Raw genomic sequence first — 23,691 nt, forward strand, 5'->3', positions numbered from 1 at the left:
GCCTATTTTATTTATTTTATTTAACACTTTTCTATACCGACCTTCATGGTGGAGACCATATCAGGTCGGTTCACATCGAATAGGGGAACTGAACCAAGAACAGTAACCAAAAACAAAAGGTTGAACATGAAAAAGCAAAGTTACATTTAACAGGGAAATTAAACTTGGAGGCATAGACTGCTGGAAGGAAGGAAAGGCTAGAGATAGCGGAGAAATTATTAGAATAAACAGAGCAGTCAGGAGGCTCTTATTCTGGGCTTAGGGGTAAAATGGAAATCCATTGCTCCTAAAGGAAGTTCTGTCGACTATTGTGTGTCATGGGTATCTGAGAAGGCTTGGCGGAAAAGCCAGGTCTTAAGTTTTTTCTTGAATGTTGGTAGGCAGGGCTCCATTCTGAGGTCAGCTGGGATGTCGTTCCAGATAGTTGGGCCTGCTGTTGAAAAGGATCGGTCTTTAGTTGAGATGAGGCGTGTGGCTTTTGTAGGTGGGGTCTGTAGGGTTCCTTTATATATTTCTCTAGTCTATTTCTCTGGCATGTCATGTTCTACATGACATGCCAGATTTCTGGCATGTCATGTAGAACATGTATTACACTTGCTAGAATACAGGGATCAAAGTGGATTTATAAAAAGCAGGCAAGATGTGGAGAATATTTTACAGACATTGGATTTGTTGTACCATACAAATGAAGTCAAGGCTGAGGCATTACTAATTTCTTTGGATGCAGACAAAGCATTCAGCAAAGTTGAATGGGTATTTTTATATCTTACACTTTCACTCCAAAATTTGGTTTTGGAGTGAACTTTAATTGGGTTCAAAGTTCCTATTCCAACCCTGAGGCCCAGATTAGAGTGAATGGAAAGGAGTCAACCGACATCACCTCAGGGGGAGAGGCCACAACCGGCTGACGAACAATTTAAAGGGATGCCAGCCCACCCACCAGCCTCTTCTTTCAGCGATTTTCCTGCATATTTGATTGCTTTGCCTCTCTATTCCTCTTTCTCCCTCCCCCCATTGTTTGCAGCCTATCTTGAGGCTCCTGGTTTGTAACACATGGCGGATGTGACTGAGCGTGAGCAGCGTCACTTCTGGAGTTTGCCTGCAGACCAAGAATTGAGCAGACGACCTGATGAGGGAGGTAGCAGACGCGTGGCTGGAGAATGTGCAACCGTTGGGGGTGGAATAGAGGGTTTTTCATGTCATCTGCTTGCTGTTCAGGGGCCTGGTTCCGGGATACCTTTACATGTACTATTCACAGTTTGTTTAAAAAAACAAAAACCTGTAAATTTAAAATAAAATCTGATGATCCTACACAATCCCTCGTTCACAAGAACAGGTTTTATCAGCAATGCTTTATGCATGAGAGGCGGCTATTGGATGAGGCAAGGCTGTTTGAAGAGTGCTCTCAGAACAGGAATGCCAGGTTAGGCTAATAGTGGGGGTGTACCGGTGAGATAGAGGGTTGCTGCGGCCTGCCAGCTCCCCCCCCCCCCCTCGCATCAGGGGCAGCCCAATTAGGCACCCTCAAGGTAAAATAAAAAAAAAAATAAAAAAAAAGGCAGTAGGCCTTGTGCTTTTGGCAAAAGTGCAGCAAGCATGTGCGGCATCGGGGGGCGGGGGAACAGTTCAGACAAGAGGAATCAGCTGGCCAAGATGGAGATTTCAATGCAGCAGGTTTAGGTGCAGATGAGATAGCCTGACATGAGATGTAGGGAGAACCTAGAAGGGTGCCTGGCAAGTCAGGGAGGCATGACCAGCTAAGGCCTTTGGTGGCACATTCTTAGGCTGTGGACCTTGTTGGGCAGTGCAGCGGAGCTTTTGCTATAACGCCTTGGGTGATAAGTGCTCCAGGCCTCGGCAGGTTTATTTCTTGGGGGTTTGCCCTGCCATGCTAACCCCAGCAGTAGGAATTGAGGCCAAGGTTCTATCCCTCCTTGGGATCCTGACAAGTACTTGTGACCTGGCTTGGCCACCATTGGAAACAGGATACTGAGCTTGATAGACCTTTGGTCTGACCCAGTATGGCCAAGTCTTATGTTCTTATTTTCTTATCCACATTGGCTATATCAGAGGCCAGAGGCCTCCGTGCAGATTGGTATCATGTTCGTGCCCGGTATCACGGATTTCCCAGAGGAAGATTGTAGGTGCATTTTGAGGACCAGTGGGATACCTGTTGTCCCTGGTTGTGCTCCCCCTCCCCTCCAAACAACTGATGGATGCTCTCAATGTGGGATGGCCACCCACCTTTTAGGCTTGTAGCCCTTTGGCTGAGCGGGGTGACAGGGCGATTGCTGGTCCCATCCAGGCCTTTGCTGACTTGAGGTGCAGTGAGCTAAAGCCTTTCATTATTGAATGGCAGATGAAATTAATGTGAAAAGCACAAAGTGAGGCACCAGTGAAGATGATTAAAAGGGAGGAACTTGAATAAGCAGTACTGTGGTACACATGGCTGGTGCTGAGTGATAGGAGACTGGGCTCAAAGATTAAAACATATATTTTTTTTCTAGGAGTGCCTTCCACTCCCCATGCGGCAAGTTTGGCTCCAGACATTTCTGGAGGTGAAGGTGCCAGGGCATGGTTTGTGTGGCCTGAGCTGGGGGTGGGGGAAAGAGGTGACTGAGTGCTGACTGCACGGGTTCCTGCAGATGGATCAGAAGGCTTTCCCTTGTTGCTCATAGCTTATGCTACACTGTGCTATGTGCCCGCCCCCCCCCAAGCATGTACACAGCCTTTGGCTGTCATTGCAAGCAATCTCTTTGTTGGCATGCCTGCATTCGATGTAATTTCAGCAAGCATCTCCCCCAGAGCATGTTGCACCGCACCATGTTGGTGTTCTCTCTCCTACAATTGGACCCCTATAGCAGTGCAACCATTTTCCCTCCCTCCACCCAGCTACGGTACAGGTGGGTAGCAGACTTGAGTTCCTCCGGTGGGCCTGAGAGTGGGTTTTTCTTCTTGTTGTGGCCTAACTTCCATTTCATTTGAGGTCCCCTGCCACTATATAGAACTGTGGTCATGGTAAAGATAGCAAGGCTGCTTTCCCCATTCTAACCTTTTTCTTTGGATAGGATAAGCATGCTGCTTCCACCTTCTAGTAGCACACTGCTGTATCAAAGAAGCTGAAAAATGAATGAACAATGTGGATTACTACTCTATACGTTGTCTAATTTCCTATTTTGGCTGAAGTTTTTTCAGTGCATGTTGCCTTCCACTAAATCTTCCTTCTACTTCCTGTCAATATATTTGTTTTATTGTTTCTTTCTGTAAACTGCAGAGCTGAAAGGAAGCACTACTTTATAAGCTAGGAAGATGGTTAGCGTTTGAAATTCATCATGCTTATGAAAAATTACACATTCAGTTTTGCTATGGAAATTAGTTGGAAAAGGAAGCAGGGACCCCTGCATGGGGAGTAATCCTTCTGCCCTTTGAACTGGGACACAAGCACACTTTTCTCAGATCATTCTTCACTTGTTTTAAACCTTTATTATAAAACATGTAATTAGCATAGATAATTTTAACATGTATATATAACCTGATACAATAAAAGGAGGAGTATTTTTTGTTTTCTGGAAAGTTACATAAACTTTATATATATGTTTTAGGTAAAGGAGACACCTTATTTCCAAAAGAAGTCAGTTACTCCAAATGATGGCCATGCAGCTAGAGTCTTTACACCTGCAACAGGAGGTAATGTATTCATTTAGATGACATATTATTTTAGTTATGATTTTTGATGAACTGTCAAACTAAATTAGTTGTCTGTTTTTAAAGAATTTATCTTCTTTATTTTATTCTTCTTTTAAATGAGGAAACCTGCTTTTTAATGTTCCATTTAACTGCCTTTTTCCCTTTAAGCTATTTTTCTTTTTAAAAGAGTTGTGTGATTAGCCGGTCCCCTTGTTCAGGCCATAGCATTATGCAGTATGGCACAGGAGACCTGGTTTGGATCCCCATTTGTCAGAGCCAGTTATGGGGTACTGAGGCCTAGTAACGGAGGGAAAAAGTTGTTTCTGTTGTGATGGACCTTCTGAGAAAGCTCCTTGGAGCAGTTACTTGTCCAGCCCTTAAACAGGCTGCGGTTCCCAAGAGATGTCCATACATGCTGTCTTGGGGGAGAATTCAAGGATGGAAGGGGAGAAAAAGTTGAAGTGTGTCTTATGCTGTCAGGGTCTACTGTGTCACATTTACCAACTAGATAATGATACAATAAATGGAATCAATTTATCACTACTTTGAGGAAATATTCATAATAAAATCATTTTTGCCAGTTTTCCTTTCCTTTATTTTAAGGAAAAGGAGGCATGTGGAAAAAGAAGTTATTGTAACCTAATTTCCAAAGAAAACACTGGGAATAAAGTGAATCATTGAAAAATGTTTTATTTAGTTTTATAAAAGATAGTAGGCTACTCTGAAATTTTGAACATTTTGCTTGAAAGTAGTTGGTATTGGGCCGATTTCTTATGGAAAATCATTGGGAAAGCTTGCAAAACTATAAACTAGGCACTGAGATATATATGTTGTGCTTTTTTATTCTTAGATCCTAGTATTATTAAGGTTTTTTTTTCTTATATTCTTTGGAGAAAAACATGGATTTCTCAGCTCCTACCATATATAAGGGTAAACGGTCCCCCAACATGTACTGTGCTTCGTAGAATGTGTTGGGAGGGATTTTACATCTAAATTGAAAACATACATGCAAAGATGTTAGGGGACAAAAGGCATCAAACAGTCAACAAGTAAGCAATTTAGAATGTACATGTCGAAACAGCTTACTATTATTCCAGAATATATACTGATTAAAAACTGACTGACTACTTTCATCTGTTTCTAAATAAGGAAAATCCAGAAACAAAACAAAAAGCTCAAAACAAATTACTCATGACCTGGGATTCTGACGGTTCATTAGTGAGAGTAACATATTGAAAACAGAGCTTCCGGTATCACTGAGTTAAATAGTTCAAAACAAATACAAAGGTGCCAAAGGTCACTTAATCGAAACTGTCATCAAGTGACTTGAACCCACCAGGAAGCATCGCCAAGGTTTTTTTTTTTTAAATTATAAAAATGACGGTGATGAACAAAAAATCAGAGAGAGGCCAACAATTCAATATTTAAGTTTAACCTGAGGGGAAAAACTGGTTAGAAAGTATGAATCCACCTTCCCTGTACGTACCAGGATCAGTCCAGACTCCTGGGTTTTGCCTCCCCTCCCGCAGATGGAGACAGAGAAGTTTTGATGGACTCTGCCCTATACCCTGAGGTGCCACCCACAGTCCATCAGTATTTCACTGTCTCCAGCAGATGGTGGAGGTGCAAAACTCAGTCTGATTTGTTTACTTAGTTGGAAAGGAAAAAGAGACAGTTAAGTAGTAAATTTCGCTGAACTGTTCGGGGGGCGCTCTTTTCCCTCGCTGCCGTGCCGTCATTGGTTTTTTTTGTTTTTTCGCGTCATTTTGAGCTCCTTGGTTTCTTTTTTATTTTTTTCTGCTGCTGGAGCTATGCCACGACGGTTGGTCTGGCGCATACGCGGCTGTCCAGGGACGGCCTCTATTCGTCTTGTCTCACCAGGGGCAAAGGAACGTCCGCAACTGCCGGGGGATGGTAGTTTGTGTTAGCTCAACATCGCAGGCATTTGGAGACCTGCAGCCTCCTTTTCCTCTCCCGTTCCTGCTGAGCATGGGAACGGGCGCCATTTTGGGTCCCATCACCTCAGTGCCACGAGTCACAGTGGGAGAGGAGATTCTCCCGCCCTCGTTGTCTCCACAGCGCTTGGTCCCGGCAGACAAAACGCCACTATTTCAGGACTTGGCAGGGCTCCCTGATCCTGATGCTCAAGGTGCCAACCCCAATGATGATTCAGACGGTTCTTCCTCCTCCTCCTTTTCATCGGATTTTCTGTTATTACACAAGGCCTTTAAGGCCAGGAGAGCAAGCAAGAAACATTCTGCAGGCAAATCGGCTTTCGCGGAGCAGCCTGCTAAGGATAGGAAGCAGTCCAAGCAGGAGAAGAGCATGGGGGCGCCTAACGCAAAGCATCCCTTGAGGTCAGTGGCCCCCTCTGGGCGAAACAGTAACTTCTTCAGACACATCTGATCCGGATGATGATCAGAACCTACCATCCCAGCCCCCGAGGGTGGTGAAGGGTAATGGGAACCAGCAGCTGGGTGCTGAAGAGGGGGATGATCCGAAGGTGCTAATACTCTTCAGGAAAGAGGAGCTCGGGCCCCTAATTCCCACTATTTTAGGGGAATTAGGTATCGAGGCTTCGCATGAAGAGTCCTGGTTAGGATCTACGGATCCAGTATTGTTGGGCCTGAGGGGTCCGCCTACTTCTTTTCCATTCCATTTTTCAGTGACGGACTTGCTGTTCCGGGAATGGGATACCCCTGATCTGGGGTTGAAGGTCACTAAGGCGATGGACAGGCTATATCCTCTGCCGGAGGATGCTTTGGATATTCTTCGAGTTCCCAAGGTGGATGTAGCGGTATCAGCTGTCACGAAGAAGACCACTATCCCAGTTACTGGTTCCACAGCTCTCAAGGAGCTACAAGACTTTAAACTGGAGATTCAGCTCAAGAAGATATTTGAGGTGTCAGCGCTGGGAGTTCGAGCGGCAGTGTGCAGTAATTTTGCCTTGAGAGCTGGCCTTCACTGGGTGCAACAGCTATAGGCCAACGAATCCCTGTCGGAAAGAGAAGCTCTTCAGGCGGGGCGCCTTGAGGCGGTAATCACTTATAGCGCAGATGCCCTTTATGATTTGTTGCGGACATCGACCCGGTCCATGGTTTCCGCTGTGTCTGCACGGCGGTTGCTTTGGTTAAGAAACTGGTCGGCGGACTTTTCTTCCAAAGCCCAACTGGGCTCTCTGCCATCAAGGGCAGATTACTGTTTGGCAAGGACCTGGAGGATATGATTCAATCTCTGGGGGAAAATAAGGTTCACCGGCTGCTGGAAGATAGACCCAGATCAAGGAATTCTTTTTCTTCTAGATCGCGCTATTGTGGGAGTCGAAGGTCCCGGGCCCCCTGGTCTTCCGCTTCCTCTTTTAGGCAAAATCCTAACTGACAGCAGTCATGGTCCCAGTCCTTTTGCGGGTGCCGCTTCGGCAGACCGGGTAATACCCAATCTGCACAGAGAGGTAAGCCTTCATAATGATGTGCGGCCGGTCCACTCCTCTGTTCTGATCATAGGGGGCAGATTGTCTCTGTTTTACGAGGAGTGGACCAAACTCACATCGGACCAGTGGGTGCTTTCCGTGATAAGACAAGGTTATGCTTTAGATTTTGCACAGCACCTATGGCATCGGTTCCTGGTCTTCCCATGCGGTTATGCGGCAAAGCATCGGGCAGTAAAAGAGACGTTGCAGCGTCTTCTCGAGCTTGGCGCAATTACGCCTGTTCCTCTGGCGGAGCAGCAAAAGGGCCGGTACTCCATTTATGTCGTGGTACCAAAGAAAGAGGGGAAGTTCCGGCCCATTCTGGACCTCAAGCGGGTCAACAGATGCCTTCGGATCCCCCACTTCCGCATGGAAACTTTATAGTCCGTCATAGCTTCAGTTCGAAAGGGAGAGTTTCTAGCGTCTCTGGATCTGATGGAGGCGTATTTACACATTGGGATCCAGGCCGCCCAGAAGAAGTTCCTGAGGTTTTCTATCCTAGGACATCATTATCGGTTTCAAGCTCTACCTTTCGGACTGGCGACCATACCCAGGACGTTCACCAAGATATAATGGTGGTGGTGGCGGCACAGCTGTGCAGGAAAGGATTCTTGGTACATCCATTCTTGGACAATTGGCTGATTTGGGCAAAATCAGTCAAGTTGCCGGTCCGCTGTCCACCATGTGCTTCCATTGTTGTAAGCACAAGGGTGGGTGGTCAACTTTACCAAGAGTCGTCTGGTCCCATCGCAGTCATTGGAGTTCCTGGGGGCTCTCTTCTCTTCCTCACTACAGACCGCATTGTCAAGCTTCAAGGACAGATTCGAGTCTTGTTGTCCAAACATCCTCCGCGGGTCCTAGGTTCCATGACATCTACTCTGGAATTGGTTCCGTAGGCCTTTGCGCATATGTGCCCTTTACAGTCAGCTTTGCTTTCTCGTTGGAGCCCAGTATCTGAACAATTTCATCTACCCCTACTGCTGACCGATTCAGCGAGGGCCAGTCTGGATTGGTGGCTACTTCAAGACAACCTGAGCCGAGGAGTTCCCCTGGTGTTTCCCGAGTGGACAGTGGTTACCACGGATGCCAACCTTTCCGGTTGGGGAGCAGTGTGTCTGGGGAAGTCTGTGCAGGGGCAGTGGTCCAGAGAGGAAGCACGGTGGTTGATCAATCGTCTGGAGACCAGAGCGGTGCGACTAGCTTTATAATCCTTCCTTCCACTCCTCCGCGGAAATTGGTCAGATCCTGTTAGACAACGCGACTACCATTGCTTACATCAATCACCAGGGAGGGACAAAGAGTCAATCCATGGTGGTAGAGGCTCGACAGTTAATCAGCTGGGCGGAGCAGTACCTGGTCAGCATAGCGGCGTCTCACATAGCCGGGGTAGACAACATTCACGCAGACTTTCTCAGTCGTCACTATCTCAACCCAGGAGAGTGGGAGTTAGCTGACGAGGCCTTTCAGCTCATCTGCAACAGGTGGGGCACACCCAGTATGGACCTGATGGCGACGTTCAAAAATGCCAAGGCACCCCGTTTCTTCGGTCGCCGGCAAGAGACAGGGGCAGAGGGGGTAGATGCTCTAGTCCTTCCCTGGCCGACAACCGTACTGCTTTGTGTTTCCACCTTGGCCTCTGATAGGCAAAGTGCTCAGACGAATAGAATTACATCTGGCAGAAGTGATTCTCGTGGCTTCAGAGTGGCCACACTGTCCATGGTTCGTGGATCTGGTCAAACTGATGGTGGCAGGCCCCCTGCGGTTTCGGGACTTCCCGAACCTTCTCCATAAAGGACCCGTCTGTTTCGACCAGGCCGATCGCTTTTGTCTAGCGGCATAGCTTTTGAGAGGCAGCGTCTGAAGGGAAAAGGTTATTCCGACGCGGTGGTGGCTACGCTTTTGTGATCTTGTAAGACATCTACTTCTCTGTCTTATGTCCGGATATGGAAAATCTTCGAATCCTGGTGCATGGAGCGAGAGGTTGTGCCTATCCGGGCGTCTGTGTCGGTTATCTTATGTTTTCTGCAAGCCGATCTGGCCAAGGGTTTATCATGTAGTTCCTTACGGGTGCAAGTAGTAACGCTCGGGCCCATACAGGGGGTAGCGTTGGCGCATCCGGACGTGACTCGGTTCCTTCAGAGAGCAAAGCACTTACACCCACTGGTAAGACAGCCTTGTCCTTCTTGGAGTCTAAATTTGGTCCTCACCGCTTTGTGTGCAGCGCCTTTTCAGCCTTTGAAAAGGGCAACATTGAAAGATCTTACGCTAAAAGTGGTGTTTTTGATAGCTATTTCCTCTGCTTGTAGGGTTTCCGAGCTTCAGGCATTATCCTGCAGAGAAACCTTCTTGAGAATTTCAGATTCTGGAGTATCTTTGCGGTCGGTTCCTTCTTTTCTTCGGAAGGTAGTTTCCTCTTTCCATTTGAATCAATCAGTGGAACTCCCGTCCTTTTCAGATTTGAACCGGACGGATCATCTTTCAGATGTTCGCAGGGTATTACTGCGTTATCTGGAGGTGACTAACAGTTTCCGAGTCTCGGATCATCTTTTTGGACTCTGGAGTGGTCCAAAAAGAGTGTAAGATGACTGTAGCCCGCTGGCTAAAAGAGGCTATAAGTTCTGCATATCTACTGCGTGGGAGGCCTTTACTGGTTGGTCTTCAGGCACATTCCACCCGTTCGCAGGTGACTTCCTGGGCAAAATGTCAACAGATTTCACCGTAAGAGATTTGCAGAGCGGCTACCTGGAAGTCTTTACATACCTTTGCGAGACATTACAAGTTGAATGTCCAGGATCTGGATTCTGGGGGATTTGGAGAAGGTGTACTGAGAGCGGGCCTCTCCGGATCCCATCCCAGGTAAGAATAGCTCTGGTACATCCCAGGTACGTATAGGGAAAGGATGTACATCTGGTACATCCTGGTACGTATAGGGAAAGGAAAATTGGTCCTTGCCTGATAATTTTCGTTCCTGTAGTACCAAGGATCAGTCCAGAGCCCCGCCAACTTAGCGCATAGAGGTAATGAAGAGTCCGCTCGTTCAGCATTTGGTTAGTTCTGGTCTGCAGATCAATCTTATTTACAGTATTCAACAGATTCGGTTCCCACTTGGGGTGAGTGATCCAGTTCAAGTTTCATTTTAGTGTATGGTTTTGAACCATTCTGCTTTGTGACTGAGTAATACCGACAGACTGTGGGTGGCACCTCAGGGTATAGGGCAGAGTCCATCAAAACTTCTCTGTCTCCATCTGCTGGAGGGGAGGCAAAACACAGGAGTCTGGACTGATCCAGGAGCGAAAATTATCAGGTAAAGACCAATTTTCCTTTTGTTCCCGTAGTATTAAGAAACGAGAGAAGTTACCTCCACGAGGAGAGGGGTGACAGATCTCAATGACAAAATATATATTAATTGTTATAAAATGTGTTGGGCAAAAATCTTTAATCTTTTCCTTTTTCCATATTTAGAAACAGATGAAAGATGAATTGTCATTTGAAAGCAGCATTATGAGATGTCAGATTTGTACAGGGCTTGCTTCAATGGAAGCCTCCCATCAAGCCACGTATAGAGTCATGGGCCAGATTATGAAAGCCCCCTTCTAGCCTTTAGACTCTTATGAGCCCAAGTACCTAACCTGTAAGGTTACATTTATTGTAGTAAGTCATGTCAGCCTGCAGAATTAGTGAGCTCGAGACTCTACTATCATATCTACTTTATACTAGATTTTATCTTAATATGATAGTGCTCCTCATACATTGCTGCCTAAAGTGGTGTTAACAATTTAGATCACACATCCATAAAAGTATGAAAGCCTTGGACTGTAAGAAAGTTGTCACTTTCTACCGACTTAGTCTTTTGTTTCTTTCGACCCCATTAGACCTGGGAATGCACTGACAAATTGCAGCATTTCTAATTGGATAGCAGATTGCTTCTCCTTCTCTTATGCTTAGGCAAGCCTGATGGTGTCATCAGCTGCCTCTCTTAAGGTCTATCTCTGTTGAGAAGGTTTGCCAAGCTGCAATGTGTAGTTCAGTCCACACATTCCCACCCCATTGATATCTAGAAATTGCCTTACACTGAGATTGTAGGTGTGGGCTGTCTCTTCTTCACAATTTTTTGAGGAAGAAAGCCTCATTTAATCCTCCATATGCCCCTTTGTATGATTTCAGGTTGTCTTCCCTACTTAAACTAAAAAGGGGGAAAATTGTTTCCAACAAAAATTTCTTCCCCCCTTATTAATTACTGTTGTTTTCTCTTATTTTTATTTATTTATTTTAAGAACTTCTTTATACCGGCATGCCGGTTTACATTTGAACAGAAAGATTGAAATTACATTATAACAAGGTCTATAAAAAACGGGTGGGGGAGATCAACATAAGATAGATATGAAGAACAGAGCAACTGTAAACATAAGGCAAGATAAATATAGTGCAGCACAAATAGTAGGGCAAAAAACAAATTAAATGGTATTAAAAATATTGTCAGTTATGCAAGGTGGTATGTACAGGGACTTAAGTGCAAGGAGAAGTTGTAACAGATGGAAGGAGGCTGGGGAGGCTAGGGAGGATTAGTCCGGATAGGCTTGTCTAAACAGCCAGGTTTTGAGTTTCTTTTTGAATTTGAATGAACAGGGTTCTAGGCGAAGGCTGGTAGGCAGGGAATTCTATAGTGATAGGCCAGCAACTGAAATGGCACGGGCTCTGGTGGAAGAGAGGTGTGCAGTTTTAAGGGAAGGCACGAGCAGGGTCCCTTTATTTATTGTTCTTGTGGGTCGGTTAGACTGCACCAGATCAAACGGACTGTCAAGCCAATTGGAATTGTAAGAGTAAATGGCTTTGTGAATGATGGATAATGTTTCGTAGAGAATTCTGGAGGGGATAGGGAGCCAGTGGAGATCTTTCAGTATAGGGGTGATGTGCTCTGTTTTGCGTGTGTTGGTGATTATTCTAGCTGCTGCATTTTGGAGCATTTGCAGCGGTCTTATCGTAGAGTAGGGGAGGCCTAGGAAAATGGAATTGCAGTAGTCTAATTTCATGGAGAGCGTTACTTGAATCACAGTGAGGAAGTCCTGGGGGTGCAGAAGTGGTTTGAGTTTTTTCATGAAATTAAGTTTATAAAAGCCTTCTTTAAGAATGGAGCTTACATATTTCTTCAGAGTTAGTTGTTGATCCAAGAAAATTCCTAAGTCTTTCACAAAGAGAGGTGTGGCAATAGAATTGAAGGAGGGGTCATTAGAAAGAGAGGGATTGGGGGGGAATGTGGTGAGATGAGAAGGAGCTCAGTTTTATTAGTGTTAAGGGCAAGGTGTAGGTTGGTGAGGAGAACATTAATTAATACAAGGCAGGATTCCCAGTGTCTCAGCGCGTCGGAGAAGGAGGTATGAATAGGTATGATACTTGAACATCGTCAGCATAAAGAAAGAATTTGAGGTTAAGTTCGGAGAGTAAGTGGCAGAGTGGGGTGAGGTAGATATTAAAGAGGGTGGATGAGAGCAAAGAACCCTGTGGGACTCCCTGTAGGAGGGGGTGTGGGGCAGAAATAGCATTGCCAATTTTAACAGAGAATTTTCTATTGCATAGATATGATTTGAACCATGCAAGAGCAAGACCAGTTATCCCAATTTCCTCAAGACGAGCGAGTAGGAGAGAGTGGCAGATGGTATCGAAAGCAGCAGAGATATCTAGGAGGGCAAGGATGTAGCAACGTCCTTGCCCCATGCCTCTGAGGAGGTGGTCAGATAAAGTAAGCAGGAGGGATTCAGTATTGAAGTGCTTCTGGAATCCGAATTGGGCGGAGTGTAGGATCTTGTGGGTTTCAAGGTAGTCCATTAGCTGCATGTTGACTACTCTTTCCATTATCTTGGCGATGAAGGGGAGGTTTGAGATGGGGCAAAAGTTGGAGGGGTCTTTTGGGTCAAGGGTGGGTTTCTTCAAAAGGGGTTTAACCACTGCTTGCTTGAGTGGGTGACAACCTTTGAGAGTTGGTGAATCATTTGTCTTTAGACAAAGCAAAATGTATTTACCCATAACAGATGTTCTCTGTACCAGGTGTTACATAACTTTTGCCTCCCCCCCTTGCAGCAGCAACCTGAAATTTGATAGAAATATGTAATATACCATTTTAATCAGCATTCAAAACAGAATTAAACATATAATTTATAGTTGGTGTGCCCACTGTTAGTTTGCAAAACAAATTTAAAACAAGCAGGTTAACAGCTTTGTTTCTGCTTTTTGCTGGAATTTTCAATAATTTTTTGACTATCTTGGGAGTATTTTAGCAGCCATCCGACACCAAATTCCTTAAAGCACTCTTGCCCCATGTTCTCTGAACCTAGTTTTTGCTTCAACCTAATTTTTTGGCAGTCCATTTTTTCATAATAAAAGTTGCTGCAGCATCACACACCTCATGAAATGCAAAAATTTAGGGGCAGATTTTATAAATCTGCGCACACGCATACTTTTGTTCGCGCACCCCCGGCCCTATCTAAACCCCCACCCACCCACCTCTATCACGAAAGTTACGCCTGCTCGAAGCAGGCGTAACTTTGCGCGTGCCGAGCCGGCTGCCGCACTCCATGTTCCGGTCCGGGAGCTGGTCCGGAGGCCGCGGCCACGCCCCCGGGCCGAAACCACGCCCGCAGCGCCGCCCCCGGATGAAGTGCTGAACGCATCATGCCCCCTCGACACGCCCCCCGATGACGGGTGGATCGCAACACGCCCCCCTCCCCCAGGAAAGCCCCGGGACTTACCCGCGTCCCAGGGCTTTGCGCGCGCTGGAAGCCTATGCAACATAGGCTCGGCGCGCGCAGGGGGTGTTTGGTCCAGGTTTTCGGGGGGTACGTGCGTATCTTACACGCGTACCCCTTTGAAAATCTGGCCCTTAATATAGTCAATCTGTTATTTTGCTATTGTACATTCCAGCCATAAATAATACATTTAAGTAATTTATAAGGTACTGTTAAATTTCAAATTGAATGGCCTACAAAATGGTACAAAAATTATATTAGTGGGATAATCCAGTGGAGCATTAGGAGGGAAGGCAAAGGTTATACAACATCCGGTAGACTGTGGTTCACTTCAAACAAACCTACCTTCATTTGGAGGAGTTCTCTCCCCTCCCATACTCCAGTAAAAGATCAATAATTTGAATATAGGATCACCATGGTAGCTGCAGCAGCGCAGTAACCTCCATACATGGTCAGTCCATTCAGCACTGAGGACAATGACGTGACCCATTTTTGTGACTATGACTATTGCGTTAAGAAAACATCTGTTACAAATAGACAACTTTGATTTCCATAATTAATAATAATAGTTGGTGCAATTAATTTCCTTTTGGTAGTATATATATTTTCCATAAATCAGAGCCAACAGAGCTTCTGATTTTTGCTTTGTGATTCTGTAATTAATCGGTATAAGCTTACCTGTCTTGCATACATGGTATGAGACATCACTGTCAATACCTATGAACTTACAAGTATGTTTCAAATAGAGATTCAGTGTGACATGGAGTTTTTATGCAACTTAATATATTTTTTTAATTTGTTACTGTATTTATGATCTGAATATTCTCCCAGGACAAGCAGGATGGTAGTCCTCACATGTGGGTGACGTCACTGGATGGAGCCCTATAACGGAAAATTTTTCTGTCAAAGTTTCTAGAACTTTTGACTGGCACACTGAGCATGCCCAGCATGCCATGATCCCTGCAGCCACAGGGGTCTCCCTTTAGTCTCTTTTTTTCCATGCTGCAGTTTGCCTCGCGGTTAGGAGCTCTGTGAGAATTTTCTCACACAATTTTCCTTACGAAAAAAATTAATATTTTACTTCAAAAAACATTCCCTCATGGGGTCTCCCATCGTGATAGTGTTTTTCCATCGTTCGGTGATAAATGTCACTATCCCCGGTCGATTCCCGCTTGCACCTTTTTTCGGTGTTCGCAGGCCACGACCATTTTTGGGCCTCAACCTTTGCCATTATGGTAACAGGTTTCCGAAAATGTCTGGAGTGCCCCCGAACCATGTCGATTACCAACCCACATGATGTCTGTGTGCTGTGCCTCGGCTCACCACACGATGTATCTCACTGCCCAAATTGTGCCCAGATGACTCTGAAGGGTAGGCAGGCCCGCCTCGACAAGATGGAGACACTGTTTAAAATAAAGTTGATTCCATTGACGTCCACCCAATCGTCAGTGGCAGGAGTATCGAAGAAAGTAATCGTCAAACCTCCCTGGGAGCACCACGGCAGCGGTGACCATCCGTCACCGACTCCGTCTAAGGCATCCACATCATCTACTTCTGTGCTGGGGAAAGACCGGACCGAGCACCGAGGGAAGCACCTGTACCGACAGGAGTCGATTCCCGGTGCCGGCACCGACACCGCATCGGCCTCGATGGCTATCGAGCTGCTTGTGAAGAAGACACGGGTAGAGGAGCCTTTAACACCCTCTTCGCCCGAAAAACAAAGGCGATCCCCACCGATATTGGAGACCCCACAGGTCTCTGTGGATGTGCCAGTTCCGCCTAGCCTGCCACCCCCTGTAGCTGCGATACCTACACCAGCTTTCAGGGAGGAACTGGATGGTTTCATCCGCCAGGCAGTGTTCGATGCTCTCAGAGACTTACAGCCATCGATGCCAGCCCCACAGAGCCATCGATATTTGCACTGTTGCTAACCAGGCTGGATACACTCTTCGGTGTCCTTCCAGCACAACTCGGGCCATCGATGCCAAAGCAACCTGAAAAGCCTCTGAAATCCCTGATTCCCATTCTGGTGTCCTCAGACGAAGAAGGCACGGATTCCAGTTAGCAATGCCTGAACCGATGCCTGGTCCATCAGGGCTCTCGGGACCAAGAGGCCCTCGTTTTCCATTGATGCCTCCGATGCCATCAAAGCCCGCATCGGTGCCATCGCGTCTTCCATCGATGCCATCAAAGGATCCATCTGTGCCAACCCAGCCCACTGTCCCAATTTTCTTCCCTCCTTCAGGATCTCGACAAGAGACCTTTTCTGACACATGGGAAGATGTTGACACCGACACATCCACAGAGGATATCTTATAACCATCTCCTGCAGAAGAAAGGAGAAAATCTTCCCCAGAGGATCTCTCCTTTGCCAATTTTATTAGGGAGATGTCAAAGACAATTCCCTTTGAACTTGTTACAGAGGAGGACACTCGCCACAAAACATTATAGGTTCTCCAGTTTGTGGATGCACCAAAACAAGTCATGGCTATACCGGTACACGAAGTTCTAGTAGATCTGCAACATCGTCTCTGGGAGCATCCTTGTGCTGTTCAGGCTGTGAATAAGAGAACAGATGCAACTTATCTTGTCCAACATACTCCTGGTTTCCAAAAACCGCAACTGCCACATCAGTCGGTGGTAGTTGACTCTGCACAAAAGAAGGCCAGAAGACTGCGGCCACACTCTTCACCTCCTGGCAAGGATCAAAAATTCCTTGATATCTTAGGTCACAAGATGTTCCAAGGCTCTATGCTAGTGTCACGCATAGCTGCATACCAACTTTATATGACACAGTATCAAAGGAATCTCTGGAAGCAGGTTCAGGAAATAAGACTCTCTTCCCCAACATCAACAATATAGTCTCAATGCCATATTTCATAAAGGCCTTGAGGCTGGCAGACATGAGGTTTGTGCTGCACACGATTCCTTTGAAACAGCTTCTCGCATTTCAGCGACAGGAATCAGTGCCAGGAGGTGAGCCTGACTAAAATCCTCTGATCTCAGACCTGACGTCCAAGACAGACTTGCTGATCTACCATGCACCAGCGAAAACCTATTTGGCGAAAAGATACAAGCCGCAGTGGCTCAGTTAAAAGACCAGACCCTGCGGCAATTATCAACAGTAACTACAGAGGCCCCTTCTTCTGCAAGAAGATCCACTAGAATGGACCCTAGAAAACCATTTTATCGTCCACGCAGATACCCACCAACCTGCATCTCGTGTGAAAACTAAGGCCGTCTCAGAGAGCACATCCTCGACAGCCTAAAACATCCAGGCCTCAGCCACTACCGCAAACAAGCCCAGCCTCTGGATTTTGAGACATATCCAGAGAACAGCAGTCGCTCCATCAATCCAAAATCAGATTTACCTGTAGGAAGTCGAATTTGCCACTTCATAACCAACTGGTTCAACTTAACCACAGACCAATGAGTTATATCCATCATAACCCAGGGATACCATCTAAACTTCCTCATGGTACCCCCAGACTTTACCACCCAATCCTCTGGGTACAAAAGATCACACAGGTCTTCTAGAGTCAGAACTGTCCACCCTTCTGAGCGCCAGGGCCGTGGAACCTGTTCCCCGAGCACAGCAGGGCAGAGGGTTCTACTCCCGCTATTTCCTAATTCCAAAGAAATCAGGCGGTCTCCGCCCCATCTTAGACCTCCGCAATCTCAACAAATTTCTACGAAAAGAAAAATTCAAGATGGTGTCCTTGGGTACCATGCTTCCCCCTTCTGCAAAAAGGAGATTGCCTCTGTTCTCTGGACCTTCAAGACGCTTTCGTTCACATTCCAATATTCCCACAACACTGCAAGTACCTGCGTATCCTAGTGGGACATCAATACTTTCAGTACCGGGTCCTGCCTTTTGGATTTGCCTCGGCACCCTGGGTATTTACAAAGTGCCTAGCAGTGGCTGCAGCCCATCTACACAAGAAAGACATACATGTCTTTCCTTACCTGGATGACTGGCTCATCAAGAGCCAATCCAAGCAAGGAGCTCTCGATGCTCTCAAGCTCATGATCAATCTGCTACACTCGTTGGGATTTCTCATCAACTACCAAAAATCCCACCTGACTCTATCTCACCTCCTGACTTTCATCGGAGCAGATTTGAACACCATACTGGCAAAGGCCTTCCTGTCCAACAACCGCACAGACACCCTTTCCAGTCTAGCTGTATCTCTGCACACAAGGAAAACAGCCTCAGCCCATCAATTCTTAAAGTTGCTGGGATACATGGCTTCCATAGTCCACGTCACTCCTATGGCCAGACTGGCCATGAGAATAACTCAATGGACTTTGAAATCTCAGTGGCTCCAAGCTATTCAACCACTTTTATCCCAGATTCAAGTAACCACCAGTTACGTGTCTCGCTTCTCTTGTGGACGAACAAAGTCAACTTGCTAACAGGTCTACCCTTTCAGCAACCAGTTCCACAGATAACTTTTACCACAGACACATCCACCTTGAGTTGGGGAGCTCATGTGAACGACCTCCAAACTCAAGGTACTTGAACACAGTTCGAAGCAACATTTCAGATCAACTTCCTAGAGCTTCGAGCTATTCGTTATACGCTATGGGGTAGATTTTCAAACCACGCGATTTGGCCTACTTTTGCTGGCGCATCAGGCGCAAGCAAAAGTACGCTGGATTTTAGTAGATACGCGCGGAGCCGCTAAAATCCGGGATCGGCGCGCGCAAGGCTATGGATTCTGTATAGCCGAGCCGCACAGCCTACCTCCGTTCCCTCCGAGGCCGCTCCGAAATTGGAGCGGCCTCGGAGGGAACTTTCTTTTGCCCTCCCCTCACCTTCCCCTCCCTTCCCCTACCTAACCCACCCGCCCGGCCCTGTCTAAACCCCATCCTTACCTTTGTCGGGGGATTTACGCCTCCCGGAGGCGTAAATCCCCGCGCGCCAGCGGGCCGCTAGCGCGCCGGGACGCAACCTGGGGGCGGGTCCGGAGGGCGCGGCCACGCCCCCGGGCCATAGCCACGCCCCCGTGCCCACCCCCAGAACACTCCCGACATGCCCCAAAAACGCCGCGCGCTTCGGCCCCGCCCCCGACACACCCCCCTCCGAAAACCCCGGGACTTACGCGAGTCCCGGGGCTCTGCGCGCGCCGGTAGGCCTATGTAAAATAGGCTCACCGGCGCGCAGGGCCCTGCTCACCTAAATCTGCCCGGATTTGGGCGGATTTAGGCGAGCAGGGCTCTTAAAATCCGCCCCTATATGCATTCAAAGACTGCCTTTCATACAAGACTGTTCTCATACAAACAGACAACACAGTTGCAATGTGGTATTAGAACAAGCAGGGCGGCACAGGCTCTTATCTCCTATGCCAAGAAGCCGCGCGGATCTGGGCCCGGGCCCTTGCACACTCCATGTATTTCCAGGCCACTTATCTGGCAGGCATACCGAATGTAGTAGCAGATCGCCTCAGCAGACAGTTCAATCCCCACGAGTGGTCTCTGTATCCAGTAGAAACGACCAGAATCTTCCGACACTGGGGTCAACCAACAATAGATGTCTTTGCATCTGAACTGAATCACAAAGTGGACAGATTCTGCTCCCTGCACAGACAACAAAACATGTTAGACATAGATGCCTTCTCTCGCCCCTGGAACAAAGGCCTCTTATACGCGTATCCCCCTATACCGCTTATAGCCAAAATTCTCGTGAAGCTACGACAGGACAAAGGGTCAATGATACTCAGCCCTGTACTGGCCTCGACAAGTGTGGTTTCCCATGCTTCTCGACCTCTCGATCAGAGAACCCATTCGCCTGGGCACAGCGCCCACTCTCATAACTCAGAACCAAGGCATGTTACGCCATCCGAACCTTCAGATCCTATCCCTCACTGCCTGGATGTTGAAAGCTTGATCCTGCAACCGCTCAGCCTTTCAACTGATGTCTCTCAAGTGCTTGTAGCTTTACGTAAGCCTTCCACACGAAAATCCTATCTTTCTGAGTGGAAGAGGTTTACCATATGGTACACGCAAAAAGGTTTATATTCTTTCCCCTGCCCCATTCCATCTCTTTTAGACTATCTCTGGCACCTTTCAGACTCTGGTCTCCAGACTTCCTCAGTGAGGGTACACCTGAGTGCCATCTCAGCGTACCACAAGGGAGTAGGGGATGGCCCAGTAACGGCTCAGCCCCTTGTGAATCGGTTCATGAGGGGCCTATTACAACTTAAGCCCCCTCTATGGCCACCAGTCACTGAGTGGGACCTAAATGTAGTACTTACAAGGCTCATGCGCTCCCTGTTTGAGCCTTTGCACTCCTGTGATGTTACATTTCTTACATGGAAAGTCCTTTTCCTAGTAGTCATTACATCTGCTCGAAGGGTTAGTGAGTTACAAGCACTTGTCACATACTCACCCTATACAAGGTTCCTCCATGACAGAGTGATCCTCCATACTCACCCTAAATTCCTTCCCAAGGTGGTTACTGACTTCCTCTTGAATCAGTCTATAGTCTTGCCCACATTTTTCCCAAGGCCTCACTCTCACCAGGGCAAGAGGGTTTTAAGCACCTTGGACTGTAAACGTGCACTTGCATTTTACCTTGACCAAATTGCAGTCCACAGAAAATCCACCCAACTCTTTGTTTCTTTTGACAAAAACAAACTGAAAGTTCCAGTGGGCAAACAAACTCTCTGTAACTGGCTAGCAGACTGTATAAAATTATGTTATGACAAAGCAGGCCTTCCTCTTTAGGGACGAGTAAAGGTGCACTCAGAGCAATGGTAATGTCAGTAGCACACTACCGTTCAGTACCGATTGCAGAGATCTGTAAAGCTGCAACATGGAGCTCTCTTCACACATACGAGGTGTTGTGAGACCAGATTTAGAGCAAGTTGCATTAAATCGAGTAATTGAAGAAGTTAGATTAGGTGACCCAATAACTGAAAAGGAAATTTTAAAAAATGGTCAAACCACACAATAGATTTGACCAATAAATTCAGAGTAGAGAATTTTTTTTGTTGAATATGAATTAATAATCTGAACTACGTGTCCAGATAGAGTGGAAGATAAGAATTTTTTAAATTAAATACATTCAAAAAGATCTAAAAACATGGATGTTCACCAAAGCATACCAAATCACCAACTCACCCAATGAATAAAACAACGCCAACCCCCTCCGGTTTAACCCTAAGAAAACTGGGAACTCAATAAAGTTTATATTATAACAAAGAATTGAGACGAGTAAAACTGAGCAACAAATAATTTTGTATATGATGTCTCTATGTTAACAATAATCTGAGCCTTTTTGGAAACCTTGTTAAACCTTCTTAATTTTGTAAATCATCGTATTTTTTGTAAACCGTTATGATGGTGAAACCGAATGACGGTATATAAAACTCAATAAATAAAATAAATAAATAAATTTGCAGCAGATTACTGCTTGGCAAGGAAGAACGTCAATACTCTGCCTTTGGCCAATCCATCTTGAAAAATTTATTTCCAGTGTAATCCCAACTCCTTCCACATCCACCTAATGTGATATTCAGGCTGCCTCATTTTTACCAACAGCACACCAGTTGTTGTGCCTGTTGCACAAGTTCTGTGCTGTTGGTCCAATTAAATATGAGTCAACCTGTAGCTTGCTAATCACCCACATGTGAGGACTACCATCCTGCTTGTCCTGGGAGAAAGCAGAGTTGCTTACCTGTAACAGGTGTTCTCCCAGGACAGCAGGATGTAGTCCTCATGAAACCCACTCGCCACCCCACAGAGTTGGGTCCGAAACATTTTATTTTATTTTTTCACTCACACCTTTTGCTACAAATGAGACTGAAGAGAGACCTCTGTGGCTGCAGGGATCATGGCATGCTGGGCATGCTCAGTGTGCCAGTCAAAAGTTCTAGAAACCTTGACAGAAAAGTTTTCCATGATAGGGCTCCTTCCAATGACGTCACCCACATGTGAGGACTTCATCCTGCTGTCCTGGGAGAACACCTGTTACAGGTAAGCAACTCTGCTTTTTTATAGCTAAGGAGGGAGGTACAGTTTGTATATAAATCAATTGATTATGTGATCAGCATTTTGGCTTTGATATGTGCTTTTAATTATGAATGATTTTATTTAACATGTGCAAAATCCTGGCCAAAATGGACATCTGCCATGACCAAGCTAAAACTTAAGATGCTAACTTATAATTTGATATTTGTAGGATTCTACATCATTTCTAAATGAAAAATATTTCCCTTACTCAATTTTCGTAGCTGCTGATTGATGATTTTTGAGACTGATAGTGTCCATTATTTCTTTGACTTGCTTTGTGTTTGCATTTTCTATATTTTCTTGAATAGTGAAATTTGTTTCTAAAAACTGTTGACCATATGAAGTAGAATGTTTCAGATCTCAAAATAAGCAACTTGTGTTTTTGTTGTTAATTATTTAAATATCCTCTTCACAGTTCTTTCGTCTGGTACTGGAGACTTTTTAAGAAGCCCTTTCCAGGCTCTGCGGCAACAGATTAGCCTCACTGAGATAATGAACTCCAATCTCTCAGATGCCTCAAAATTTCTAGAAAACATAGAAGATACAGGGCTGCAGGAGCATACAGATGATAACTGCCTTTATTGTGTTTGTATTCATATATTGAACTGCCATCATAATAAGCCACTTAACTCTACTTATAGCCATACAGGTAAGTACTACACTTCAGTTTTTGATTTTTTTTATGTATGTCAACACCCCATTGGAAGATTGAATATCATATATCCTATGCAAAGTTGCTTACTTGTAATAAATGTTCCTCAAGGACAGCAGTATACATAGATCTCAAGCACGCGTGATGTCAACCAGTGGAGCCCAGATCAGAGCTTTTCTTAAGCTCTACACTTTTAAAATTGCTCTGAGTATTTTCAGGAGTTCCCACATCAGTGATATGTGTATGAGGCCCCTCTCAGTTTAGTACAAAGCTACAGAATTTATAGAAACCAACACCTAGCAGAGGAAGGTGGGATTGTGAAGACTATGTATCCTGCTGTCCTCAGAGAACACCTGTTACAGGAAAAAAACTTCACTAAGCCACAGGACAAGCAGAATATAGCAATCCTTACACATGAGAATTCCTAGCTTCAAATTGCCCTGAAATTAAAAAAAATGGGAAAATACAATAATGCCACTAGGAAAAAATGTTTTGGTTTTTACAACAGGCCATTTTATAATGTTTCAGGGAGGCGTGTTTGTTTTGAGGAAACCTGAAAAGAAGAATGAGCCATAGAAGGGATGAATTAGAATTCTAAATCCCAAGTAAATCTTGCAAGACAAATTGACCAAACCTACTGTTATGTCAGAAATCCCTTTCCAAACAGGAATAAGATGTGAATGTGTGGATAGAACTTAGCTTTGCAGATCTTTTCCATGGAGGTTGATCTCAAGTGGGCAACTGACATTGCCATGGCTGTAATACTGTGAGCCTTGACATGCCTGTCTAGAATCAGGCCTGTCTGGGCATAACAGAAAGAGATGCAATCCGCTATCCAGTTAGATAGGTAGCTACGGCAATTCAAAGTCTGTTGGAATAATAAGAAACGAAAAGCAGGAAGGACTGTCTAAGGGCTTCAGTCCCCTCCAGATAGAAGGCTTGGGCTTTTTTGCAATCCAAGCTATGCAATACTTGTTCAATTTGTGTGGATATGTGGGTTAGGGAAAAACACTGGAAGGACAATTTATTGATTAAGGTAGAAATTAACTACTACAATTTTTCATTTATGTAGTGCTAGTTGATGTACACAGTACTATACAAAAACATAAGTGACAGACCCTTCTCAG

General features: G+C 45.7%; 1 protein-coding gene across 1 annotated transcript in view; it reads left to right on the forward strand.

Moving 5' to 3' along the window:
* Nucleotides 1-23,691, forward strand: part of RICTOR (RPTOR independent companion of MTOR complex 2) — a 663,554-nt gene that overhangs the window by 568,864 nt on the left and 70,999 nt on the right. The window contains 2 exon segments of the mRNA XM_029578377.1: nt 3,603-3,687; nt 22,328-22,561. Of these exon segments, the coding sequence (XP_029434237.1) occupies nt 3,603-3,687; nt 22,328-22,561 (319 nt within the window).

Source organism: Rhinatrema bivittatum, chromosome 1 (genome assembly GCF_901001135.1).
Source record: "Rhinatrema bivittatum chromosome 1, aRhiBiv1.1, whole genome shotgun sequence".
In the NCBI taxonomy this organism is placed as follows: domain Eukaryota; kingdom Metazoa; phylum Chordata; class Amphibia; order Gymnophiona; family Rhinatrematidae; genus Rhinatrema; species Rhinatrema bivittatum.